The sequence below is a fragment of the Streptopelia decaocto genome (assembly GCF_964273445.1).
Source record: "Streptopelia decaocto genome assembly, chromosome: 1".
NCBI classification, from domain to species: domain Eukaryota; kingdom Metazoa; phylum Chordata; class Aves; order Columbiformes; family Columbidae; genus Streptopelia; species Streptopelia decaocto.
This window is the reverse complement of record NC_138663.1, coordinates 112973769-112998861: the sequence shown is the minus strand read 5'-3', so window position 1 is coordinate 112998861 and position 25093 is coordinate 112973769. Positions and strand designations below refer to the sequence as shown.

The 25093-nt window shown below is 39.2% G+C and overlaps 1 protein-coding gene across 1 annotated transcript in view; it reads right to left on the bottom strand.

Annotated features, from left to right (window-relative positions):
- Positions 1 to 5743: 5743 nt before the first annotated feature.
- Positions 5744 to 25093, bottom strand: part of LANCL3 (LanC like family member 3) — a gene marked incomplete at its 5' end in the record, with an annotated part of 33597 nt that continues 14247 nt past the window's right edge. Inside the window, 4 exons of the mRNA XM_082070747.1 lie at positions 5744 to 7033; positions 8248 to 8455; positions 10429 to 10626; positions 11717 to 11840. Coding sequence (XP_081926873.1) covers positions 6874 to 7033; positions 8248 to 8455; positions 10429 to 10626; positions 11717 to 11840 — 690 coding nt within the window. The 3' untranslated portion in view covers positions 5744 to 6873. The remainder of the gene's footprint in view (positions 7034 to 8247; positions 8456 to 10428; positions 10627 to 11716; positions 11841 to 25093) is intronic.

Here is a 25093-nt window from a genome sequence, read left to right as displayed (position 1 = left end):
AGGGCTGAAAATTAGCACCTGGGGGCAACTTTAACCTACAAGCCAAACCCAATCTGTCTTGTCCTGTCTTATGGGAAACTACCATGAGGTAGTTTTACCTGGCCACTATGTGCAGCCTGGATGTTTTACCTGATAGTCAGATGAATGATTTTACTTTTGATAACGTACCACTGAAAAGGTTCTGGAGCCCTGAGTCATGACAGCTCCAAAAGGAAAAGCTGCCAGGACCATGAAAGGTAAGCACAGAAATAAACAATCCAATGCAAAATCATACTGTTCAAGGTTGGGCTTTTATTTAAGGCAAAATATAATCACAGCTTCAATATTCATAATATGGATATACACAGAATTTGTTCTGCCACTATGAAGCTTATTATCATCACTGCTTTTAAAAAGCTATAAAATCTAGTTTCTATCTAATCTACAATACAAAACTAATACAATAAACACATTCTGAAAGATCACAGTGTTTGAAACATCAGAAGAGCAGGAGTCCTGCTTTGAAACGATAAGGTGCATTTCTAAAGAATCAAATCAATCTTGATTCTATAGGACCTGTACCATATTATGGCTGCAAATGGCTATTACACTGAGAAACCAATCTAGGGTGTGGCAGGTACTCAAGAAACGAACACTGTATGTTGGGATACATTGAATAATTGTCACCAACACAAACTAGACATGAAATAACACCTTTGTTAGTAATGCCATTGAATTTCCCTGTACTTTTTATTGGTATTGGCATTCACGCATATTGCTGACATATTGAGGGAAAATGCGACCCCCCGCCCCCCTGCTATCAAATAGGGCCCTGCATATGCAAACACCTGTGTTTTCCTCTTACTATACAAACAAACCTTACTAATTCCATGGGACTTCTGTGTAAAGGAAAACTGGCAGGCTTGGGGTCCAACATGATGCAGTTTTGCCAGTATTTCACACCCGTAGAGGCAGCTAACCTTGCATGCCTGAAATCAAGTGGAGATTCACCACTGACATCAGCAGGTGGCACGTCAGGCCTTTGAAATGAGCACAGGAGGCCAAATCAGTAGCAAAACCAGACCTTTGTTAGAGAAAATCTTTCTTCTCTCATGTGTGGTCATGGCAATGAAGACAGAAGCAGAGTTCAACTTCTGGTTAGACAGACCTTCTATGTGAAGTAGAAATAAATATTTGAATAGGATTTGTTTTCTATTCACTATGGTATATAATGGACTTCAGGACTTCTTAATAAAATCTTCTGGGTAGTACGCAGGTATAGTCATGCAGTACTGTTGCTGAAGTATCACTGCATTATAAAGTATCTTTTATTCAAGTATCATTATATCACCAGGCAAAATGAGTTTTTAATTAATTTTCTGCCATTCTAGTTCGTATTGCTGTTCCTAACCTAAATGCCTCCACGTTCTCTTTCAGTCATGCAATGAATGAAGTTAAAGGGATCCCTTGTAAGTATTAAAAATAATTAATGTCCTTGTGTATGTTCAAGCAGATTGCTATTTATAAATTGACTTTTTTCAGAGCATGATGCAAGATTTTAAATACACAGCATATAGGACCAACACTGACATCAGTGATGGTACAAATTAGTCAGGAGTTTGAATAGCTCAAAGGCAGGTTGAAAAGTTGGTGCATGTTGCCTTTTGGGATCTGGTTTTTTAAACTGCCTAAGCATCAATAGCGTATACCACTTTTATTCTGCTAAATGCTAGGAGTAGGCTACACGCAAGTCCTTCCTAGGCAGCCTTTTCTCAGCATATGATGACTTTGCTGTAATGGCAAAGCAGTGTTGTTTGAGGCAGCTAAAACCTGTGCAGTGCACACTGTACCACTATCTGTGCAATGAAGCAAACTGTGCTGTTCTCTTGGAAAATGCCTGTTAACATCCCTAAATTGCTGTATTGTTTCGTGGGCCCTGAGCATTTTTGGCATATGGCTTTGAGATATGCTCTTCCCTCGGTCATGTGATTTTTGGTCATTTTCTTATTTCTTTTCAATTTAGCTTTCTGCTGGTTACTACTTAGTCCAGGACATATATAAATAAACTGAAATGTCTTCTCAGAGCAATCTAGACTGTGCTGCTGGCCAGCAATTGCTCATTGGTGCAGTTCTTCACCAGAAGATTACTCTTTAAAAACTAGAGCGCGATTCTTATTCCTGATATACTAATCTTCCTACAGATTAGAATATGCACTCATGCTAGTGAATATTCAAGGTATGCAGGAAAAGATTACCACACCTGAGATTTACTTGGCAGACCTCAGACACTGTCCATGGATCTTGTAGGTCCAAGTAACAAGGATATATTCTCAAGATGCATGCACATGCTAAAATAGGTCACTGTTTGCATAAAACATGCAGTATGTTGGCAGATGCTATAACCGTAAATGCAGATAACAATGCAAGTACAAAAATTTGATTGCTTACGAAAATTCCCATTTGCACATATTGCATTTGTATGTTTCTGAATACATCAGATACCTACAACTGTTTTTTTCCACAGTATTTATAAAACTGATCCGTATTCTTACAATATTCTCTACATGTCCATGTAATTATCATTAGAACATCAAAGTGGCATTACTTAATTTCACAGACTAGTGAAACGGGTGACCACTTTATTTGAATTTGTCTGTGCATATATCTCAGAACTATATAAATATGTTATTTTTGGATCTTTAGCCACTTCACTTGGTTTTGATTGTCTTAATAGAATTGAGATACTAGAGAAGTGAACATGCTCCCTAGAAAGTCTCTGTTTTATTTAATGATGTAAAACATCAGTGACAGTTGTTAAACAGTATAATGATTTTTTCCTTAGCAGGTGGGAAATGGCAGAGCCAGTGAGAAGAGACCAACTGGGAATCTAAAACAGTGTAATGCAAATAAGTGGAACACCCCTCTTAAGCAAAATTAATCAATATTATTTTCAAGCACAAAAGACCTGCTTCAGTCTTCTGAAGTTATTGATGGGTTGGGAAAGAAGAGGCAGGGAAACTGGAGGAAACAATAATGCAAACAAAGCAGATTACGTTGTCATGCTGAGAAGAGTGAGTAGCAAGAAAAAAAAAAAGATGTATTTATTAGAACTGTACTCTGTGCATCTGGCTCTATGAATCCTGAGATCACTAAATCTGGACATTACAGATCTAGTTTCCCTCAAAATTATTCTGTGACAGTAGTCTATGGATGACATACCAAAAGTCATGAATAGTGTATACCTCCTTAAACTGAATTGTAATTACAGCTTTACTCACAAACAGCACCACACAAACACAGGTACATCAAAAATAAGCACCAATACCCACACAATGCATCCTCTTGGCTTTAACAGCAAAATCAGAAATACGATTATATCACTTAAATTCCTATTGCCTACACTTTAGAAACTAAACACAGTCACGAAACTAATGTGCAAAGCGGATGTAGTAACTTGTGTTTCACACTTTGAAAGAGGATTCTCAAGTTGCTGGTAACACAGTCTTTTGTCACAGCACCATGGCAGAAATCTGTTGACGAATACACTTTTTCAGTCTATCAGGGCCTGATTCGGGAGAAGGAGGAGATAGTGTACAGCTGAGATCATTTAGCAAAGGTTACCTAATCATTTTCTCCAAGCAGTTAGGAGGGAACACAAAGGACCTTAATTTTTTATTACACTGAAAAGTGCTGACAGCTCTGCTCAGGCTGCTTTCCTGTCTTCTTAAAAGCAACAAATACAGGTTGCAATGGCATGGATGTAACAGCATATATAGTACAAAAGAAAAAAAGGCAGACAGACAATTAAAAGGAGGAAAAGGATGAAAAAAAAAAAAACCTGCTCGTTTAATGACTGACATTTTCAGAGGAGCCCCAGGATATATTTACACCATGTTCAGAAGCTGTGACTACAGCACCTCTAGTAGCCACCTTAACCTAGCTAAGTCAGGAGAGAAAAGCCACAAAGCTCTAAAAATGAGTTCAAACTGCCATGTCTGATAAAACAGATGAATAATTATGTTCCAGATTGTACAAGACATATCCCACAAGACTGTAAGTTTATGTTGCTGTTACTGATCTTAAGCATCGGGGAGCAAAATCTGTGTACTGCCCTGAACTCGCTTAACTTGCAGAGAAATATTTGGGACCTAGATTTTGAAAACTGTGTGTCTGTGTGGGTTTTCTCACTGTTGAATGGGTTAACTCTCACATGATTAATATCAAATGAAGCCAAACACATGGCTTCAGATATGGAGAGGGGTTGCAAAGACATAAGATTGTTTTGTGGGTGTTGTTGAACACAACACAGAGGAGCAGAGTCTCCTCTGAATGTAAATCAGAAGGATTTAATTCTACAAAGAGACACTAAGGGGAAACTACCAAAAACCTGACACTGAGTCCTTAATGTGTATTTCCTGCCATTTGCAAAGAGTTATATTAAAAAGATAAATGCAAACACTGTTGTTAGCAGTTAAGCATAATGAAATGGAGTGATTTAATTTACACCTCTTATGGTAAATTTTAACATATATGTGGTATATGCTACAATATCAGCATTCATGACTTGGCTAGGATCTAAGTTATTGTATTGATTTATTGTGCTCTAGATTTACTGAGGTTTTGGCAAAGATGTTGTTCTTCAAGCGTCTCCTGAGAAATTACTAACTGGAAACAATATTTTGGCCAAGTGATAATTAAAAAGCAGGCACTGGGGACAAAATCTAAAGGTTGTGATTACTATGCTGATACACGTAGATTCTCTTAAGGCTTAAGTTTGGAGTTGTTTGGGGTTTTTTGACTGTGTAGTTATCAAAACACTAGGCCTTTCTGTTTTATGTTTATACCTCCAAATAAAAGGATTGGCATTAAATGTAGGATTGCAACAGCTTGAGTTCAGATCATGGCAAAACCTATTTCTCTGTCTTACAATAAGACAGAACACAGTTACTGAAACACGGCTGAGCAGAGCCCATGCACATCTCCACTGACTTTCTGATTTAGCCTCACATGTCTACCTCCCTGTGAAATACATCCTCCAATGCGTACACATCTCACTGCTCAGAGTAATAAAGTTTAATTAATGGCTTTCTGAAAAGAGCTTTTACATCACAAATAATGAACTCGTAACAAACAACTGTATATTGAATTTTAACATTCCTATTCACCAGAACTGCATTGCTTTATTCACCAATGAAATATGGTTACTTCTGTGATTAAGTAATTAATTGGAGATGCACAGTGCAAGACAAAATAGCAGAAATTCTAACCTGCAGCTCATAATAATGCAAGCCATCTCATTAAAATAACAGTGGCAGGAGTAAGAATGGAATTACTATATTATAATAAAATGCGGAAGGATTTTAAGACCTGGCTCCAATTTATAGCCTGATCAAGGCCCACTAAAATTAAATGGGAACTTTAATCCATTAGGCATTAAAAAAAAAAGAAATTGTAATCTCCTCCAGCTGAGAATGCAGGAAGAGAGACTGCATTGTTTGGCAGTGCGTGTAGGGCAGCTTTTTCACCCTAACTGCAATTTTTGACATACTGGTCTTCCCAATCTGTCTTTGAAGGTAATTGTATTACATTATTCCCCTATAAATAAAAATAAATAAATAGTAAATATATTTTAAATACATATATTGATTGTATAGGTTTTTTAGTACAAATCTATGTTAACATTTTCTTTAGCTTTCAAGTACCATATCATATATATAATACATATAAATCAGCATATAATTGCAATGTTAAGTGCTAGTGCAACTAGTGTTAAGCAACCCACTTATTTCTCTAGCTACAAATCACTTGGGCATATACATTATTTTGTTAACCAGGAAAATAAGCAATTTTGAATTTTGTTATCTTTTTTTTCTTAAGATCAGTATGCCATCCAATGTTTGCATTCAGTTTGCAGGGTTTGTACTGAACAATTCATCAAGGAAAACAGATTTTCCATTCTTTGAAATCCGTATGTTATTGCTCAGAAATGCTGCTGTAAGTAATTAATTTTTAAAGGAAGCTTTTGTATCACTGAACAATACTTATCCAGCAATGCTGTACTGTCAAGAAAGCATCTGCCTGCTCTATCTTCACTATAGAACTTTTTGATCCAAGTCTTCTCCATGGCTCCACTCATCATCCCTGTGACAGGGAAGGTATTGACAACAAGTGACATGGTTACAGTAAATCAGTAAGGAGACCAGCTCCTCGCCACAGACTGAACTCTGAAAAAAAGAGTCAAATTCAGTTCTTATTTATACTCATGAAACCCCAGTAGCTGAAATGAACAGTGACACTGAAGGCTGAATATATAGCTATCTAGGTAACTGTCTTTATATGCATATGAAGATGAAAGAGCTCCAAGATACAGGTATTTCTAATACATATTATTAGAACTAGTACATGTGGTGTAGGTAAAAAAATCCCAGATTTTGCCTTTGTGCAGTGTAGTGACATGTCTACAACATCCTCCCCGGTAAGTGCATCGCTGCATGAAGACTTGTTTTTGCAGGTCTCTTTTTAAAACCTACTGGATGCATCACTGTTTCTTTGCATGTCCCTGTAATTCTAGCTTGCCATTTTTTTCTCCTGTGTAACCACCAAATTAAAAGTTTGATAATGCCCCTTTCTGTCTCACTTGAATAATTAGATTTTGCTTCTTATTACAGCTAAATATCTAACACATCAGATTCAATCACTTTCCCCCCCCTTTTTTTTTTCACTGACCCACTTTTTTGGAGCGCACACTTCCCTCCCAAAGCCCCAGTGTATTTTCTTTTTCACCCAACTCCCAGCTACATTAAGGCTAGCATTACTGGTACCACTGACTTGTTTTGTAAATACCCTCTCTTGACAAATAAGTGAAACCGCAGGTGCCCTGGAGAATGTTACTCTCTAGACAAAGACACTGAAGAGAGGAAACTCAGCTTGGTTGGGTTGCAGCAAGTCAGTCAGGAAACACACAGTTCCTGAGAAGCCTTCATACAGACTATATACACTTTCTAACGCCCGGGAACCAGCCTTAAATTCTTCTGTAAATAAGAACTCTGCAAACCTAAAGAACAGGGGAAAAAAAAAAAAAGAGTTTATTATTATTTGGTATCCCTGCATGTCTGCTTACTTGTTGTTTGAAAACATCATTTTAATAACATTCCATGATTAAAAATCAGAATGTTCATTATTTAACCTTATGTGAAAATATTACGCTCTCAAATTTCCACAATACTGTGTTCCATGAGATCTAGAAAAGCCAAACCTTTGCAATCTGTACGTGTTATGCTTTGAGAGCTATAAACTTTTATTATTATTATTATTAAAATATTATTAAATATTATTACTAAAAATACCTTTATTTAAAAATACTTTAAAATAACTTTTATCCTGGTTGTTACTTCAGCAGTATGCAAGCAATGTTTCACATCGATGCAATAATTCTGTAACGCTGAAATAACTATACAAATAATATGTTCCCACTTCAAAGCAAATGGCTGAAAATAAGTCATCCTAATTACTATACCACTTCCCCTCATTATTCTGTGCTGTAAGGAAAACAGTAACAAACACTGAATACTATCTTTTTAAACATGTGTGGTGAATTACAGGAATAAAAGCAAAGATAGTTGCAGCACTGTGACAGAATTTTCAGTGGAATATACTTGCCTGCAGCAGGACAAAATGGGGTTAACCTCACAAGCTAAGCTGAATAGCACAATGTCAAAGTAGCTAAAGCTGGGAATGGTAAATTAAAAAAAAACCAGTAAAATAACAGCAAAGCAAGTCCTGTACTTATTTTCCATGTTTAGTAGGAATGGATAGTATTAAATGCTCTGAAAATCAGAACAAATCAATCTAATGAATGGCATCACATTTTACTCAGCTCCTGGACTCAGGTACTCAACTTGGCTGTTCTGACCGCATGTCAGGATGAGAGTGGATGCCCAACGCTCCTCCCCATCCACCCCACTTCCCTCTGCAGGAGCACGGGCTGGGAAGGAGAGAAGGAGGGAGCCCAGGAGAACCATGGGCAGGGGGGGAGGGAGCCCAGGAGAACCGTCCGATGCTTCTCCCGGCACAGGCAGCCTAGAAGCAGAGCCACAGGACTCCCTGCAGAGATCCTGCCCCACAACTCATGGGCACAACTGCACCTGAGGCTGAAACACTCATGTTAGTTATACCAGAGGGTGGTGATCACAGACTCTTGAGCAGCTTTATAAACGTTCTTGCAACTTTCTGGCATTACCCTGGATGCAGAAAGGTAGGAATGCTAACCTTTGTGCCCTGTAAATGTATTTTGAGTTTCCAGTGAGCCTGTACAGCAGCAGGAACACATAAGCGCTACCAGCCACTCCATGGCATATTCCAGGTCCCTTCTTCAACAGGCCTTTCTGCCAAGTCAGCTCTCCGCAGCGGATACAAGTGTCCAGATATTGAGGCTTCTTGGAAACCAGGTAAGCTTTGGCAAACAGATACGCAATGCCTAGGAAAACAGAGTGAGATTGTCTTTTGTAACAAGGTCAAGGATTTTGTAGAACACATAAAAAAATAAAGATTAATACACTAAAAAACTGCAGTCTCGTGCTCTACACATGTCAATGCTACATATCTACAAGCTACATTTGGAGGGGAAAATAATATCTAGTATGCTAAAAAGCATACAGTAAGATGAACGCCCTGTGACAACACCTCTTTCAATCTTTTCAATGTATTATTGAATTTCAAGGTTTACTTTAACATTCTCAGTCTTTAACAGTACTCACATTTTTGCCTTTAAAACACTAAACTGTTAGCACTGTCTTCTATTGGTTTCAAACCCCCATTCACCTCACCTGTTTACAGACAGAAACACAAGGATGGGCAGGATAATTTCTTACGTTAGCAACACATACAATTTTTTACTGAATGAGAAAAACAAAACTTGCCCCTTTTTTTGTTTGTTTTCAGTAGGGCCCATGCTGCTTTATTCTAGTTATAAAAAGCTATGCATAGTAACTTCTGTTGAAAAAAAAAAACTATTTTGCTTATTTTTAGAGGGGATTCAAATAAATTAACCAAGATCGGAGCACTGCACAGCTCAGTTTATGGTAACCTTAAAAGAATGCATATGAGACATAACCAAATCAAGTGCCCAAGGAAATGTTTAGAATAGCTCACTTGTGGTCTGAATATAATATACAATGAAGTAGCTGAAAAGTGTTGTTGTTAACGATATGTGCATTATTACCCAAGAACAGTGATGGAATACAGGATCTTCTGTGGAAGAACAATAGCAATTAATGAATTTAAATGTATCTAAATTTCTCCTAAAGTAACTTCTTTATGCCTTTTTGGATTTTGTCACTTTGGTCAAGTCTCACTACACACACCTCCACTAACAGTTAAACCCAAGTCAAAGGCCACCCTCAAGATACTGAAGCGAAGAGGGCATCTTCCCTGCAGGTTTCATCACTAGGCCGGCCATGCTATAGAAGTAATTTTTCCTCTTAAAAATAAAAAAGATTGGTAAGCAAAAGCTGTTTACACTTCATTGTAGTGTGAAAGCCAGAAGCTTGTTCCTTAATCGTACCAACAAAAAAATAATGCATCAGCAAAAGAGCACAATTAAGGGATGTTAATTGTAATGTACTCTTTGTAATTTAAATAGAACACCTTTAAAAGCAGTACATCAATGCTTGTGGACATTCTTTAATAAAAGTAAGTTTTTCTGTAACCTAGGCTCATGCTATCGAGCCAATATGACTATTTAGCAATAAAATTCTGCCTGGGGGTAAAAAAGCAATTTGAATATGCAGCACTACTTGTCAAAATTGCTAATGTACGGGACTAGATTCTGAACTGAAAGGCATCAGCCTTCCTCAGGAACTCAAACTAATGATTGATTCTCCTCTGCTCTGAAAAGCAGTTTTATATGGGTGACTTTCAGAGAAAAATTCCCCTTTCTAGTACAAACTCCCCTTCACATGAGAATACTTTGGTCAAATTTATACACTATCCATGTAATAAGTGCAGCTTAAACTTCGATTCTGATGAGGGCAGAAAAAAGCTACGCTGAGGGCCTTCCCAAAACTCACAGATGTGTCTATAGCTGTGTTTTTATGCATACTATTTCTCTGCCCAACCATATGCTGTCTTTTGACTCAGCTATAATATTCTTTGAGGTCTTGTCATAAAAGGGAGCAAGAGCAGAAAACATACAGTTCAGGATCACGAGAATTCTTTCAGCTGTGACCACCTACACTTTTAAAGCAGAAAATAAACCTATCCTTCCAGCTGCTTCAGCAACAAATAAAACAGTCTTAGCTGGAAGAAAAAGACTTAATAGTTTGCTTGCATCTCATAAAATGTCCAAACCAGTCAAATTAAACCTGGGATAATCATCTATATGGAATCACCTAACATGGAAAAGCAATGTGATCGGCATCTGGTTATTCATAGCATCAATGGGAAAAGAACCTGGAGCTCCATGGCACCAGTGCACAAGCTCGTTCTCCCGCTCGATGGTCTCTCCCAGCTCAGGAGGCCAGTTGCTGTTCTGTTCTTGGTCCATAAGAAAATCAACGCTCTGCCACACAAGCTCCTGATCTGCTGGCTGCAGGTACTCATAATAAGAAAGCAACATCTGAAGGATGGATGAAAGCCCATGTGCTGCACCTGCAAAGAACAGAAACAGTCAAACTAGAGGGTAGTTCTAGGTCCTACCTCCATCTCACAACAACCTTCCCTTGGGACTGAATTCCTTGTTAAGTGCATGGCTCTTTCATCTTCTTCATGCATATACAATAGCATTTGGAATAAAAGCTTTCTAGGTGCATGACTCTATGATTTATTACTACTTCTGTCATTTCCAGTTCCCTTAGCTATGCAAAAATAAATATTAATTTTTTCTGCTCTCACTCTGATATGACAGAAACTCAGTGTATGAGGTTAAACTGAACCTAAACTGAATACTGTTACAAGATGTTACTCTTCTTGATACAGTACTGGACTATTATTCTGAAGTCTTTGTTGAACTCAAATTGAAACTGGACCAGAAATGGTATTCCCAGTTACTGATTGACAGTGTCAGTCAGCTAAAACCTGAATTTCAGTAGAAGAATTGTCTGTACCTGCCAGGGTTTGTGAAGCAGCACCACTCACTGACTTCTCCCTCTGCTCCCTGCCAGAGAACTCACCCACATCTGGAAACTAGCCTCACAATTTCTGCAGCGTGACATGCCTTGAGGACACCACTAGGAACATTCTCAATGGCCTTTCACCACTGCTTCAGATGAGCTCCAACTAAGCTGCTCGTGATGGGCAGGAGTTGACCATATGCTTGAATTGCATGGCTATGGAAAAATACGTTTTGCAAGTCTGAGTGGCAACAACAGCTAACAAATAGCAACCCCCAGCAGCTCTCTCTCGTAATCATCTCCACACAGGCGTGAGCCCCGCACCGCTCGCTGCCTCCATCTGGCAAGGGCAGATTTATCAGGGCAGAAAGGAGAGGAGGGGATGAAGCTGCTGCCGGCTGCTCCCGTGGTACAGCACAAGCACCTCCTCCTTTCACCCCCCAGCACCAGGCAGCATTGCTCCTTCCCTCCAGCTCCTCAGGCACACTTCGCAGTTTTAAGAGGTTGGATGGTCCCATCTCAAGAGAAATCCCACACTGTAGGTTTTATATATTTTAGTTTTGAAGTGTCTACTGGCTCAGCATCTATACACAGCATCACTTTAAAAGCAGTTGGTGTGTTTTACTCACCAAGATACTCCGTTCCATAGTAGGAATACATGAGTGGGAACGGTTTCCTCTTCTTCACTGCGTACTGCTTTCCTGATTCTAGTATGGCCAGGCAAATAGATTTTATTTGTGCTGAGGTCAGCACCTAAGCAGAAACATCAAAACAAACATAAAGGCTATTATAATAATTTTCCTTTTTAGACGTTTTTCAGGACTGCTTTTTTGCTGGTGCATGAGACAAAGTACTGCCTTTAATCTTATGAGTGTAGCATACGTACATCCTTATTAAGAGTTCCTTACATAAAACAGCAAATTTACATAATGTTTCTCAAAAACAGAGCCTCATCCCATCTCAGGAAAGTGAATGTCAAATCTTTGGCAGCACAGATGGGGTGAAAAGAGGCTCGCTAAGAGCTCCTGCCTTTCCTTCCCAGAGATCCATCAGACAATACAAAAAAAGAGGAAGCAAGTAAGAGGTTACTAAATTTTATTGAAAATCAGAAACATCTTAGTAAAAGAATCAGGCTTTCTTACTTCAATAAAATGCTAAGAAAAATGAAGTGCAGGACAGGTTTCTATGAAGAGAGACTAGCTATGTTTATGGAACTTTATCATCGTGAACAGGTCAACGTTGCCTTTAATGCATTCCTAAGAAATGACTAATGCCTTACTCTTAGTAGTGTCCAAAGTAAATGAGATTGATAAATTATATATCTCATAGACATGAACTTTTCCACGTTACTGACCTAAAGCATTCAGAGAGGAATCAGTTTTACAGGTTTTACCTACAGCTCTAACAATATGCAATTCACTGAAACCATCAGCATTTCCTCTGTCAGTCACATCTGTACATTGCTGACCAATACCTACGTCATTAAAATAATTTAGCTGAAGTGGTGTTTTGGCTTTAGAGGAAAGCTGTACTTTGCACAGAAAAATATTTCAACTTATAAAAAGAGAACTGTGAAAGAAAAAGAGGCAAAATGAGGCAGAAAAAAGAAAAAGGTTGTAGAAATAGCCTTGACAAGATAAACAGCAATTCTAAAACTATCTGGAATCTTGACAGATCATGTCTTTAAAACATTCTAAACACATTTGGTTTTGCTATAATTTATATTACCATAGGATTTCCAAGTACTTCCTCAAGTTCAAAAAATACTGTTAGCATTAAATATGGAGGCAACCTCTGTTATTGACTATGTTCTCTTATTTGACATGTAAAAGATGCTAGAGATAATTAACATCACTTAGCACTTGACTGAAAACTAATGGATGAAACATCTTGTTTGTCTATCTTACCTTGCTCCCTGATAACAAGGCATTTTATTACAGCCACCCCAAATGACTACAATATGTGTACAGCCTGGAGAACAACCTACTTCTGATCTTGATTGTGTGTTCTTTAATGTTACTGCAGTAGAAGTAAATAAGCTGTTAACATCTGGAGACTTCACTCATTTCCAGCCATTTTTAAATGAATTGTTTTAGCTTCACTGAATTTAAAGAAATGGTTTAAATCCTAAGGCAGGGGTGTCAAACTCATTTTCACCGGGGGCCAAATCAGCCTCACTGTTTCCTTCAAATGGATGAATGTAATTTTAGGACTGTATAAATGTAACTACTCCTACGTTTATACACTGCCTTCTCTCCAGAGCTCTCATTTTACTGTCCTGCAGTTTGGAACCTAGTCCTCCAAATCCTGCACTTCATAAAAGGAATTAGTAAGGTAACCCTTTAAAAATAAATGGGAAGAATAAGATCTCCTAGTTGTAATTCTGGAAGGCAAAGGCATGCTGATGACAAAAAACAAAATCAGTTCATTTTCTGTATGTAATGGTTCCTATACTTAATAAATCAACTGGCTTTCAATACAAACCATGTTCTCCTAAGCTTATTTTTATGTTCAGTGCATTTAATTTTTTAATTGAATGAATATTTTAAAACACTGATTGTGTATTTTGAATGTATTTACACTTCTACCCAAATCCAGCCTTGCCCAGTGCTCCATAAAGAAGTATCATCCACCAAAAATGCACTGCTCACCATTTTTTTAATACAAAGTAAGTGTAAAAAGTCAAACACTTATGCACTATGATTACTTAAGTATATAGATAGTATATTCTTCTGGCTAACATAATGAAATATGCTAATTAATATCACCTCTTTTTCAGAATGCAAAAAAAGCCCACATGCAAAGCCAGATGAAAAATGATTATTTAAAATCATTATTGGACTGGATGACAGAAATCAACCCATCCTGACCCACTTCCACATTACTGAAGAAAACAGAAAAGAAGATAACCTATACGTCTTGAAAGAAACCTTCTCTCTGGCCACTTGGACTGACCTGTACACTTAAGATTGGTAAGAGATGTATCCTAACTAACAGCTAAGTAAGAAAATTTTTGTGCTGACTCCAAGTATCTCTTACCAAGTGCCTCAATCCACAGTCATTGTAGGGCTGCTGCCTGTTTTCCAATACACTTAAATACGAAGGTTTTATATTTGATCCTTCTTCTAGGAAATGGTTGGCTGGAACAGAGACCCTCACCATCATTATTAGTGGCCTTCCAAAGGCTGGATGATCAGAGATCATTTAAGATCTCCATCAGCTTCCTACATTTTATTTCAACCAAATCTGTGTTAAAATCTCAGATTTCTTTAACGTTGTCAAGAAGTAAAATCTGTGGCTGGTCTCTCTATGTTCCCTCACAACATCTTTAATATAACATCTACAAACTAGTGACCAAAACAACAATCATAGGTGACATTAATCATAATCACAAACATTGTAGCTATGGTTCTACAAAGTTCCTTTTCATTTCAGTGTAGCCTCAATGCCTCTTGCTCCTGGGAATTACTGAAGCGATATGTTTAATTAGGGACAGCAAAGAAATAGACTGATCATCCCAAAGGCTTTGAAAGGATATATTGTATACTGATATCACATCCTCTGGTGAAAGCTGTCAGCTGCTTTTGATGAAGAATAAAGACAGTATGAGAATTTGCTACCCAGAACAAAATTTCATGCTTGAGAAAGCTACATTTTTTGAGAAACTTCTTGAATGTCATTTAATATGAGCTGGCCACACAGTGAGTAAAATTATTCTTTATCATGTCAGTACTTAGCCAAAAGACTACTAACACTAAGTGATATATTGCTGGTAGTTTAATATTTCAGCTAAAACTCTTTTTTGTATTTTTAAAGACACCAGAACCTATGGTATCACATTAGAGGTGTTCATTTTAGTCTCCTCTCTAGACCAAAGTTTGCGATACATATATTCCACATTTCCCCTCCAGTTTCCATATCAATTGGTCAGTGTAGTTCTTTATTTTCTGTATTAAATCATTGTCCAGTGATGCTGTGTGCTGTTAAATAACTGTTCCACTCACACTAGTGACAGCTGTATTCCCATATACCCTGTACTTTCAAGGCAATGTTCAAGCAGCACTACACTACTTAGTATTTGTACTACTGCCTGTGTCTGGGAGCCCTACTTACAGTAAAAAAAAGCCACTGTGACTGTTTCTGAAGTGTCTCCATTTTTGTCTTGTGCTCCTGCAGACAATATGCCTTCTCCCATTACGGCACTCAAAAAACTTGTGAATTATTTAAGGTGGGTACTTTATTCAGTAAATCTGTGTTAACAGTCAGCAACGAAGTGCTATGTCCATAGCAATCACAGAACATCGTCCTTTTTGTTGTTAGCAGTCTTTCCCAACCTGAGATTGTTTAGTTGGAAGTATAACATTTCACAACTCCCTTTAATCTACCAAGACAGATTTCCTAATATATTGGTTATGACAATACTAGGCCCTGGATATGTGTTTCAAAAACTGTAGACAAAAATCTTGACCTTGAGGATTAGGCAGAAGGAAGCAGGACTAGCTCTTCTTTGCTTTTGATTACAACATTTTCAGTACTTGATCATTCCTCTGAATGCTTGTTACAAGCCCCTTAGCTCATTATTTGCCTTTTGAAAATCACTGCTACATAAAACTGTATTGAGTATATTTGAGGACTGCAAGCTTTTAATTCTTTTAAATGATCTGTCTTTATTTTCTCAGAGCTTATTCCTGTATGGAAGTAACAGAAGGTATTACTGAATGTCAAGTATCATTATCTTTTTATAGATGCATCAGTACTTTCAGGAGGTAACAGCTACACTTACATTATTGTGGAAAAAGCTGCCTTCTATGCATACAAAACCTTTTTAATATGCATCTAACACATCAAACCTCTTTCTATCACACTTCTAAAAAGCCATTTACGTGAATTCGATCATGCGCTTTTTCTGATGCTGTAGGAAGTGTCAAAAATAAGCTGAAAAAAAGGGTCAGTGTACAAATAATCTAAAAGGAGCTTTGCCATTAGCCTCCCATGCTGGAAGCCCAGCAGAGGGAGCTTGTGAATTAGTTATAATACTCAAAAATACTGTAAAAAAAAAAGAGATATACATAACTGTGTTCAGCAGGACAGCTGACTCAAGCAGAAAGATGCTGGAGTCAACTTGGTAATTTAATGATACCTTACTGCACCATGTGATGTTTAAGTTCACTCCTTAAGCTTGATCTTTTTCTACCAAAGACAGGCTGGAATTGTTCAAGGACCTTTCTCTGCAATGTCATGGCCAGTTTTTTCTTTCAGATGTGTTAACACTAAAGCCATGGAAGAATAGCAGGTACAAGGACAGAAGGACCTGCCTTCTGCTAATTTTAATGATGTTTGACTGATGTACCTCTCCTGTAGCACAGTGAGAAACCCAGCTTTAAGTGCTCTCTGCTTTCCTTAAGAGCAGCATCAAGTACACCCTTCTTTTAAAAAAAATCCACCATATATATATACATATATATATATAAAAATAATTTTTTTTTTTTTAACATCTTGAAAACTTTGTTCAAGGAACTGGATTAGTTCCTGAAGGTCTACTACTGGTCCCAGCCAGCACAGGTTCACAAGGGGAAAGTCTTGCATGACCAACTTAATTTTTTTTTCTACAACAAGGTTACCCACCCAGTTGACCAAGGGAAGCCTGTTGATGTGATCTTTTTGGATTTCAGTAAAGCCTTTGATAATGTCTCTCACAGTATCCTTCTGGACAAGATGTCCAGCACACAGCTGGATAAACACACAGTGCAGTGGGTGAGCAACTGGCTGACATGCCGGGCTCAAAGGGTTCTAGAAAATTGGGTTATACTAGCCTGGTGACTAGTCACGCGCGGGTTCCACAGGGATCCATCTTAGGGCCAGTGCTCTTCAATGTCTTCATAAATGACTTAGACTCAAGACTTGAGGAATATTAAGTAAGTTTGCTGATTATATAAAATTAGGAGGAATTGTCGACATTCTCGAGGGCAGAGAGGCCCTGCAGAAGGACCCGGACAAATTGGAGAACTGGGCAATTACCAACCGCATGAAGTTCAACGAGGGCAAGTGCCAGATTTTGCACCTGGGACATGGCAACCCTGGCTGTACATACAGACCGGGAGACGAGATGCTGCAAAGCAGCTCTGTGGAGAAGGATCTGGGGGTTCTGGTCGATGGCAAGTTGAACAGGAGCCAGCAGTGTGCCCTGGCAGCCAAGAGGGTCACCCGTGTCCTGGGTGCATCCAGCACAGCAGTGCCAGCCGGGTGAGGGAGGTGATTGTCCCGCTCTGCTCTGCACTGGTGCGGCCTCACCTGGAGCACTGTGTGCAGTTCTGGGCTACACAGGACATAAAGCTACTGGACAGTGTCCAGAGGAGGGACACAAATTGGGTGAATGGTTTGGAGGGGAAGCCGTATGAGGAGCAGCTAAAGTCACTGGGTCTGTTCAGTCTGGAGAAGAGGAGACTGAGGGGAGACCTCATGGTGGCTACAGCTTCCTCACAAGGGGAGGAGGAGGGGCAGGCGCTGAGCTCTTCTCTCTGGTGATCAGTGACAGAATCCAAGGGAATGTCAGGAAGATATGCCAGAGGAGGCTTAGGTTGGACATAACGAAAAGATTCTTCCCCCAGAGGTGGTGGAGCACTGGAACAGGCTCCCCAAGGAGGTGTCACGGCGCCAAGCCTGACAGTGTTCAAGAAGAGACTGGACAATGCCCTCAGACACATGGTGTGAACTGTGGGGTTGTCCTGTGCAGGGACAGGAGTTGGACTCATTGACCTTTGTGGGTCCCTTCCAACTCAGGACATTCTGTGATTCTTCTATGCTACTGATACTGTTGCTAATGCAGTATGTTTCATGCTGTAACAGCACCACAAACAGTACTTTCTAGAGAGCATTTTTCCTATTAACATGACAATATGTGTAGACTCAACACAAGTACTAATATGATTGTGTGAGTTCATTGGAAAATGGTATTTGATTGCAATCTTGAGTAAAACAGACCACTACATAATCTATTGGTATTGCTTGTTTTTAACACATAAATTTGGGGTTTTTTAAAGCTTGCCTTTTGCCTCAGCAGCACGGAAACAGCAATGTCAGTCCTGTCCTGTTTCGTGGGTCACAAATCATGAGTAAAATCAGAAACTGAAGGCTGCATTTACTCCTGATGAATCAGATTACTGGTAAAAAAGACAATATGGCATTTTTGTTATTGCTAATGAAGTACATAATTTCCACATGTCTCACTTGCCAGGACTGTGCAGCACTAAACCCATCAAATTCTGCTGTTAGAACTGTCCTTCAGAAGGGGAAAATTTCAGACAGGGCTGCAAATGAAGTGCTGTGAAAAGGGATGGAGCACAACTGCTACTGAGAGGCTGCCTGAGAGGAGTTGGTGCTGCTATGCAGTCAGTCAAATGCAATGAGCATCTCTGTTCATTGTGTCTCAAACATTGGAGAGTTTCAAGTGAAAAACAGGAATTAGCCTGTCTTCAAGCTCATGCTATACTGTGTCAATGAAGAGAGAGGGAAAACATGAGTTTCTCCGGTTACACTCAGGCCCCAACATCTTTCATGCAGCTGCACCAGGGACACAGCTACTTAGTTCTAATATATTGGCTCTCCTAGGCCTTGGGAAGGAAACCAGTGGTCCCTGTCACTCCCTTGAAGAAACAGGGAAGCACAACCCGCCTGCTCTCTGCTGCTGGGGAACTGAGGCATGAAGGATGTCAAGGAACAGATGTAAGAGCAGTTCAGATAACCAACACGACTGAGGAGGTATCAGTCTGCCTATTGAGAGCTGGGTTGCTGTTCAGCCCAAGGTAACTGGTCAACAGCAAAAATAGCAGGGAATTGCTCAGGAGGCCAAGTCCCATCATGGAAGAAGTGAGGTACCCTGGGATGCACTCCTGTGTTAAGGCTTTCAAATGGCAGCTGTCTGCACCCCAGCTGCATGTTCTCTTCTGCCTAGTAGAGGGTTAGTGCTACCACAGAGCACAGAGAGTCAACAATTTAATTTCAAGCACTTCTCCCTAGAATTACACCTGAATTTGAGAGCAGGAATTGAAAAGCCTGTTTAAAAAACAATAAAAATATAAGAATTGCAAATTAACTGAGAAACAAACCTGGCGCTGCTTGGAGAGGCTTTTTTCTACATTATAGAATTCTACTCCAACTTTCTTCCACAAACAACTAATATTCTTCTTTTCTCCTTTATTATTATTATTCGCCAGCTTCATAATGCACAGGTGAGCCATTTTGGGGGCACGGATCTTGGGAACTGGCCAAAACGCATGTATCTGTAATCACCTGTCTGCAATCCAAACCCCTGTTTGGAGCTCCTGTGTGTCAAACCACCTCCACCAGCCTCCAAAGCAATTTATGACAGCTGCAAATGAGTCAGATTAGTGCTGCACAGATACTGCTTTCCTTCCATCTATGCTCCCTGCACAGACAGGAGGAAGATTATTCATGTAAAAACCTCTTCATCCATGGGAAATCCTTTGACTCTGTTTAGTCTCAGTCAGAAAGCACATCAGTACCCAAGTCCTGTACTTAGCATATGCCAAAACTGCAGCGCGGAGCTGCAATTTCCTTACGGGAGATCTATTTGTCTGCTCTCTAGATACGTGTCTCTGACAATTCTGTGTTATGATGATAAACATCTTCAAAGCTGGGCACCTTGCACTTTAGTTTAAGTAATAGGCAGCCCTGCGTGTTGTAGCTGTGCTGCCCCAGGATCCCATCCCACTTTTTACACTAGTAAGCAATGAACATCTGCTCTGTCCGTGTATTTTGGATCAGCTTACTTCCCCTTAACAGCGGGTCTGCTGGTTCACTGGAAGTGAGTCCATGCCTTCATCTGTTCCACAGACATTTCTTGTTGTAGCAAAGCTGCCACGCTGCTTGAACTGGTTGATGCATGCAAGCTACACAGAGGCATAAGAAGTCCTATCCATTCCTCCAGCTCTAGAGGAGCAGGAAACAGGATTCATGAAACAGCCTTTGCAAAAGATTAAAACTTTGTAACATGGTTGAGAGACCCTCCCCAAACATTACAGTAACCATGGCAGTGCCTTTAGGTTGAACTCGAAAATGATGCAAGTTCAGTTTAATTGGGCACCACCATTTGCTACCAGAAACTTAGGCAGACTGCTCCTTGGAAAAATGAATTTGTCAGTGTCTGTTCACACCTGCAGGTCAACATGAGATGGGCAGAACTTGCTCTTGAGTCAGTCAGTAACAGCTAATATTTTTCACAGGGAAGCTGACCTAGGCTTAGAGTTCTACAAATCACAAGGGCAACTGTATTTTGAAACTAAAGAAAGTCATTAAGTCATATTTTAAGATGTCCTCAAAGTCTCCTGAAGAACTGGACACTTCCATTCCTTCATTCCTTTACTGCATCTGGAAAGAAGAGAACTCAGCATCTGACAGGCCACTGATCCAATGAAATGTAATGTGTTTTACTTCTGAGGAGTACAATGAGCAAAGAGAAACGTTCATGCTAGGACCTCTAAAGATTATGAATTCTACTGCTGCCAAATTCATGAAGACATAGTTAATTTTGAAGGTGCCACTAAATATGGAATGAAACCAGGCACCAGAAAGCACTGTTGTGAGGGCTAAGAAAAACACAGAATCACAGAATGGTTAGGATTGGAAGGGACATCTGGAGATCTTCTAGTTCAACCCAAAATGAGGACATCTCTGATTATCTCCAAAATTCAAGTTCTGAGAAACTTAGTCTTGTTTTCCATGGAAAACTGGTAACACCTGTAGAGTTTGTCCAAACTGATATTTGGTTAAGGTAAAGGGACAAGAGAACTTTGTACCACTTCATACACCTGACTTAACAAAACCTGACTGCTGTAGTGATCTCCCCCTGGTAGAGGCCACATGCTGGGTGGCGGCTGCTTCCTTGTGTTCCTCTCTGGGCTGGGAAGGGCCAGCTGGGCGCTACAGGGCAAGAGGTGCCACAAAACAAGGCTGGTGTAACTGGCCCTGGGAGAGAGGGGAAGGGCGTGAAGAGGGAGGCAGAGACAAATAAAAGGCTGGAAGAGCTCCTGGGCCCTGCAGGCGATGGTAACTAGCTGTGTCTGAAGAGAACGGTCTACATCCAAATTCAGTGTGGCACTGGCCTGGAGAAAACAGCAGTTTGCATACAGTGTACTCGGATGATTACATGTTTTTCAACTGCACCCTTTGCTGAGGCATCTCTCTGACCAAATTACTGCACAAAACCTGTATGGTCACACAATCTTTTATCAATTCCCAGCTGATCCTAAGTACTATTGTCATGCTGCAATTGTATATAACATTAAAGCTTCACTTGTTTCAACAACAGTAATTATGTTGTTCAATGTGAGATCACAAACAAAAAGATTAATAAAACAAAAAGATTGCATTGAAAACACCTACATAATACAATTTTTTTAAATGTACAGGACATAGATAAAGAATGATTGCTAGCTCCTTGGCCATATCTCTAAGGATGTTCATAGCTCAATTCATCTTAAGTAATACTGTCATCTTAATCACTCAGAGTGATGGAAAAAGAAAAAAAAACCTTTTCAGTCCTATGCAGTATTTATTTTTTTTTCAATTCGTCAATGTCATTTCACCTATTAGATCATTTATATGGCTTTTAATATCAAAGTCCACGTTGACCTCAATGGGTCTTGACTTGGTGGGGTGTTACCTCTGGCAAGTATTCTGTAAGAAATGCTGGAAGTTTTAACAACTGGCATGATGTTGAACATAGATATAAAAATGGAGCAATTTCATGATCCCCAGGAATGGGGTCCAATAATTCACTTGGTAATCAGGTCAAAAAACTAGGGTATCTATGCCATGTAATTATTCTTGTAAATTCTTGTTATTCCATGTCTTGCCAATAACAACATGGGGCTGGCTCACAGTCTGTTGAGAGCGATAATAATTTTGTCTGAGCTAGCAGTCTTTAAAGGTTGAGACTACGGAAACATGGATTAGTTGACAGAGCAAAACGCTGACTTTGCTTGCAGAAGCTGAGCAGATAAACGTAATAGACACAGCTGAGCAAACATCTAACTCTTCAAGGATTGATCGTACTCTCATTTTAGTCAGTTTGGAGGGAAGTGACTAGCGGATACATTCTTGTTCATTGCTCTACACCAATGTGGAGTGCGTGAATAATATGCAGTAAAAATATTTGGTGTGTTTTTCATAATATTTTCATCAATTAGAGGTCGTGCACTTTATGCCTCTATTGAATAAAAGTGCATTTATAAGCAGTAGTTCTCCCTGTAACTCCTAGAATAGTTTTGTTTCATGTCAACAAATATTCTCAAGGAGATTTTTTTCCTGTGATGAACTGGACAATATACCATCTTGCACATCTAAATGAAAGCGGATTAAAAATTTCAGTCATGGTATGAGTCACCACGCCCCTGCAGCTAGAATTCCAAATAATGGTTCATATTTTGTGTAGAGGCAGAGCTTTACATTCTTGCTGCAAAGCTTTGCTACTGCAAATACATTGTTTGAGGAACTAAAAACATAGCAAAAAAAAGAAAGATTGCAGTTTATATACCCAGCATAAAAATGTACTGGACAGAACTATGAGATCTTGCTCAACTTTCAGATTAACAGAAATTCATTTGCCTTTCAAGCTGTTATGCCAGGTCATGATTCACAGATGCAGCTGTGACTGCAGGACACGGGTCAAATTTCCGGTTTTCCAGGGGGAAATTTTGCTGTAAGGACTACACGTTTGGGCCTGGAGTACGCCTGTCAAAACTGTTTAAACACTTTTCAACTAATCAAATATGACAATGTAAGCAATTGCACATCCATTTACTCAAATATATATGAAGTGGTTTGCTGGGTATCATCACTTCTTTGTTCCTCCTTGTTTCGGCTATCTCAGAGTTTTGCTTAACATTGTTCACATGGCTGCAACACACAAAGTATGCTGGGTACATATGAAACACAGGAAGAGAGATTTCATTCTGTACGTTATTAAGCAGCCTGATGTTTGTTTTCCTCCTCATGTTAAAGACACTGAATTCCTCATTTTCCTTCATCATCCAGAGCTCTCATCTTCCTCATACAACAATTCCCAGTATACATCTAGTGCCTTTACGGTTTTGCAAGTGTTCAGACATCCTCCCCCTAGACAAGTGAACACACTTCATTCAGGCTTAGCAAACTCAGTAAGAGAACAGATATACCTCCTCAAAGCTTCATGGCAGAAGTGTCAGAAACAAACAAACAAATTATGAGGGAGGAGAGAGGCTGAGAGGAGAGGCCAAGGCAGAGCATCCATTTCATGCTCTTCTACCCAAAACCCTACCATTTTGTTCCCAACTCAGAACCAAATGTACTGATTGCTAATGAATTCTGCTGCAGAAAGCAGCATTTGTAAAACTATCCATAGGAGACTTTGTAGTTTGTTACTATGCTAAACTTGCAGAGATGGACTCCAGAAGAAGAGAAAATCAAATTAATATTTTTTTTTCATCTGTTTCAAATTAAGGTTCAAGAAAGAGAACACAGTTGCTGCCAGCTGGAGGCTCCCAAGTGCAATGCTTTTGGTGTTTTGCTTTTCTCTTCCCATTTACAACCAATAAAAGCTTGTTTTTACGCATTAGGATGCTAAATAGGGATGCACAGAATGCCCTGATAGTAGCTGTATAATATGTGCACAGTTGTAACAGTTCAGTACAATCTTACTCTCATGGAAGAGAAGGACCTAAACTCTGTGGGAAAATTCTCATAGTGCTGCGAACAGCTCAGGGAAAATCACCGCTTAGTGCACTGCAGCACTGTACAAAGCAAACAAGAAGTGTTAGGATGCATGAGAATAATACTGAAATGGTTATTAAAAAGCTACTTTTGCAGTCATTGCTTTGTTCTTTCTTGTGATGTTTCTCCAGGTCTGTTCTCCCATCATCAAAATACAGTAAAATAAAAAAATCAAGCAGAAACAGATATTTTACAGACAAGTGAGAGATTACCCTAGAAAGTGAAGCTAAAGACTGCAACGTTTATGTTCTGGCAGAAGATAATTAATGTGATAAAGAACAGAAAAAGTTATTTTATTTTGTAATACAAGAACAAAATGATAGCTTGTGAAAAGCAGCAAGTTTAAAGACAAAATATCTCTCTGCTCACCCAAGACTCAAGTAAGCTAGGGAATATATTTCTGCAAAATTTATCTGATGAACAATTGCATTGTGGAATTTTAACAAACCTCTCTATAATTAAGGTGACATTTTGTAAAAAAGATTTCTGAGTTAACTGCAAGAAGTTCCCCAACACTCCAACTGAATTAAATTTCAATTCTTCAGAGCCTGTGTTGTCTAAATAAATATTTTATCACCTTTTAACTCATCAAATATTACAATGTACAAACATTTATTCCTGACAGATGTTGCACGGCCAACTCATAAAATCAATTCCTAGAGCTCAGCTCAACAGTTCTGAAAGAAAGGTAAACCCTTGTGCTCCAGGGCATAAAATCAGTCCTTAAGAAGTGCAGGTTAAGCACATTACAGACAACACATTTCAAAATTACCTTCCGCAGACATTCGTGCAGCTACTCTGAGTCATCTAGTAATGGTACAAGATATTAAACCAGGTGGAGGATTGGAAACTAATCCTGAAGAAGAAAAATTTGTTTGTGTACCCCTGTGCTCCTTACCACAAGCAAGTGGAAGCATTCAATTGTCTGGACAACCTCCATGTTGTGCTGTGTGTAACACAATTTGAAAACTGTTACTCAAATCTGTTCTACAATTAGTGTGTCTCTGCCATGCAGGAACAGCTTCTTTCCATGCTTACACATTGGATGACAAAGAAACAGAGTGACTTTGGGGCACTTCCCTGCACACCCTGCTCTGAAAAACACTTGGGTATTTTATAGAAGTAATTTCAAACAGTGCTGCAATAGGAGAGACTTGCTCTACCCATCAGCACATTCAGCTTAGAGGCACCAGCTTCAACTCTTGCACTGTGGTGGAAAAAAGAAGAGATGTGAATTT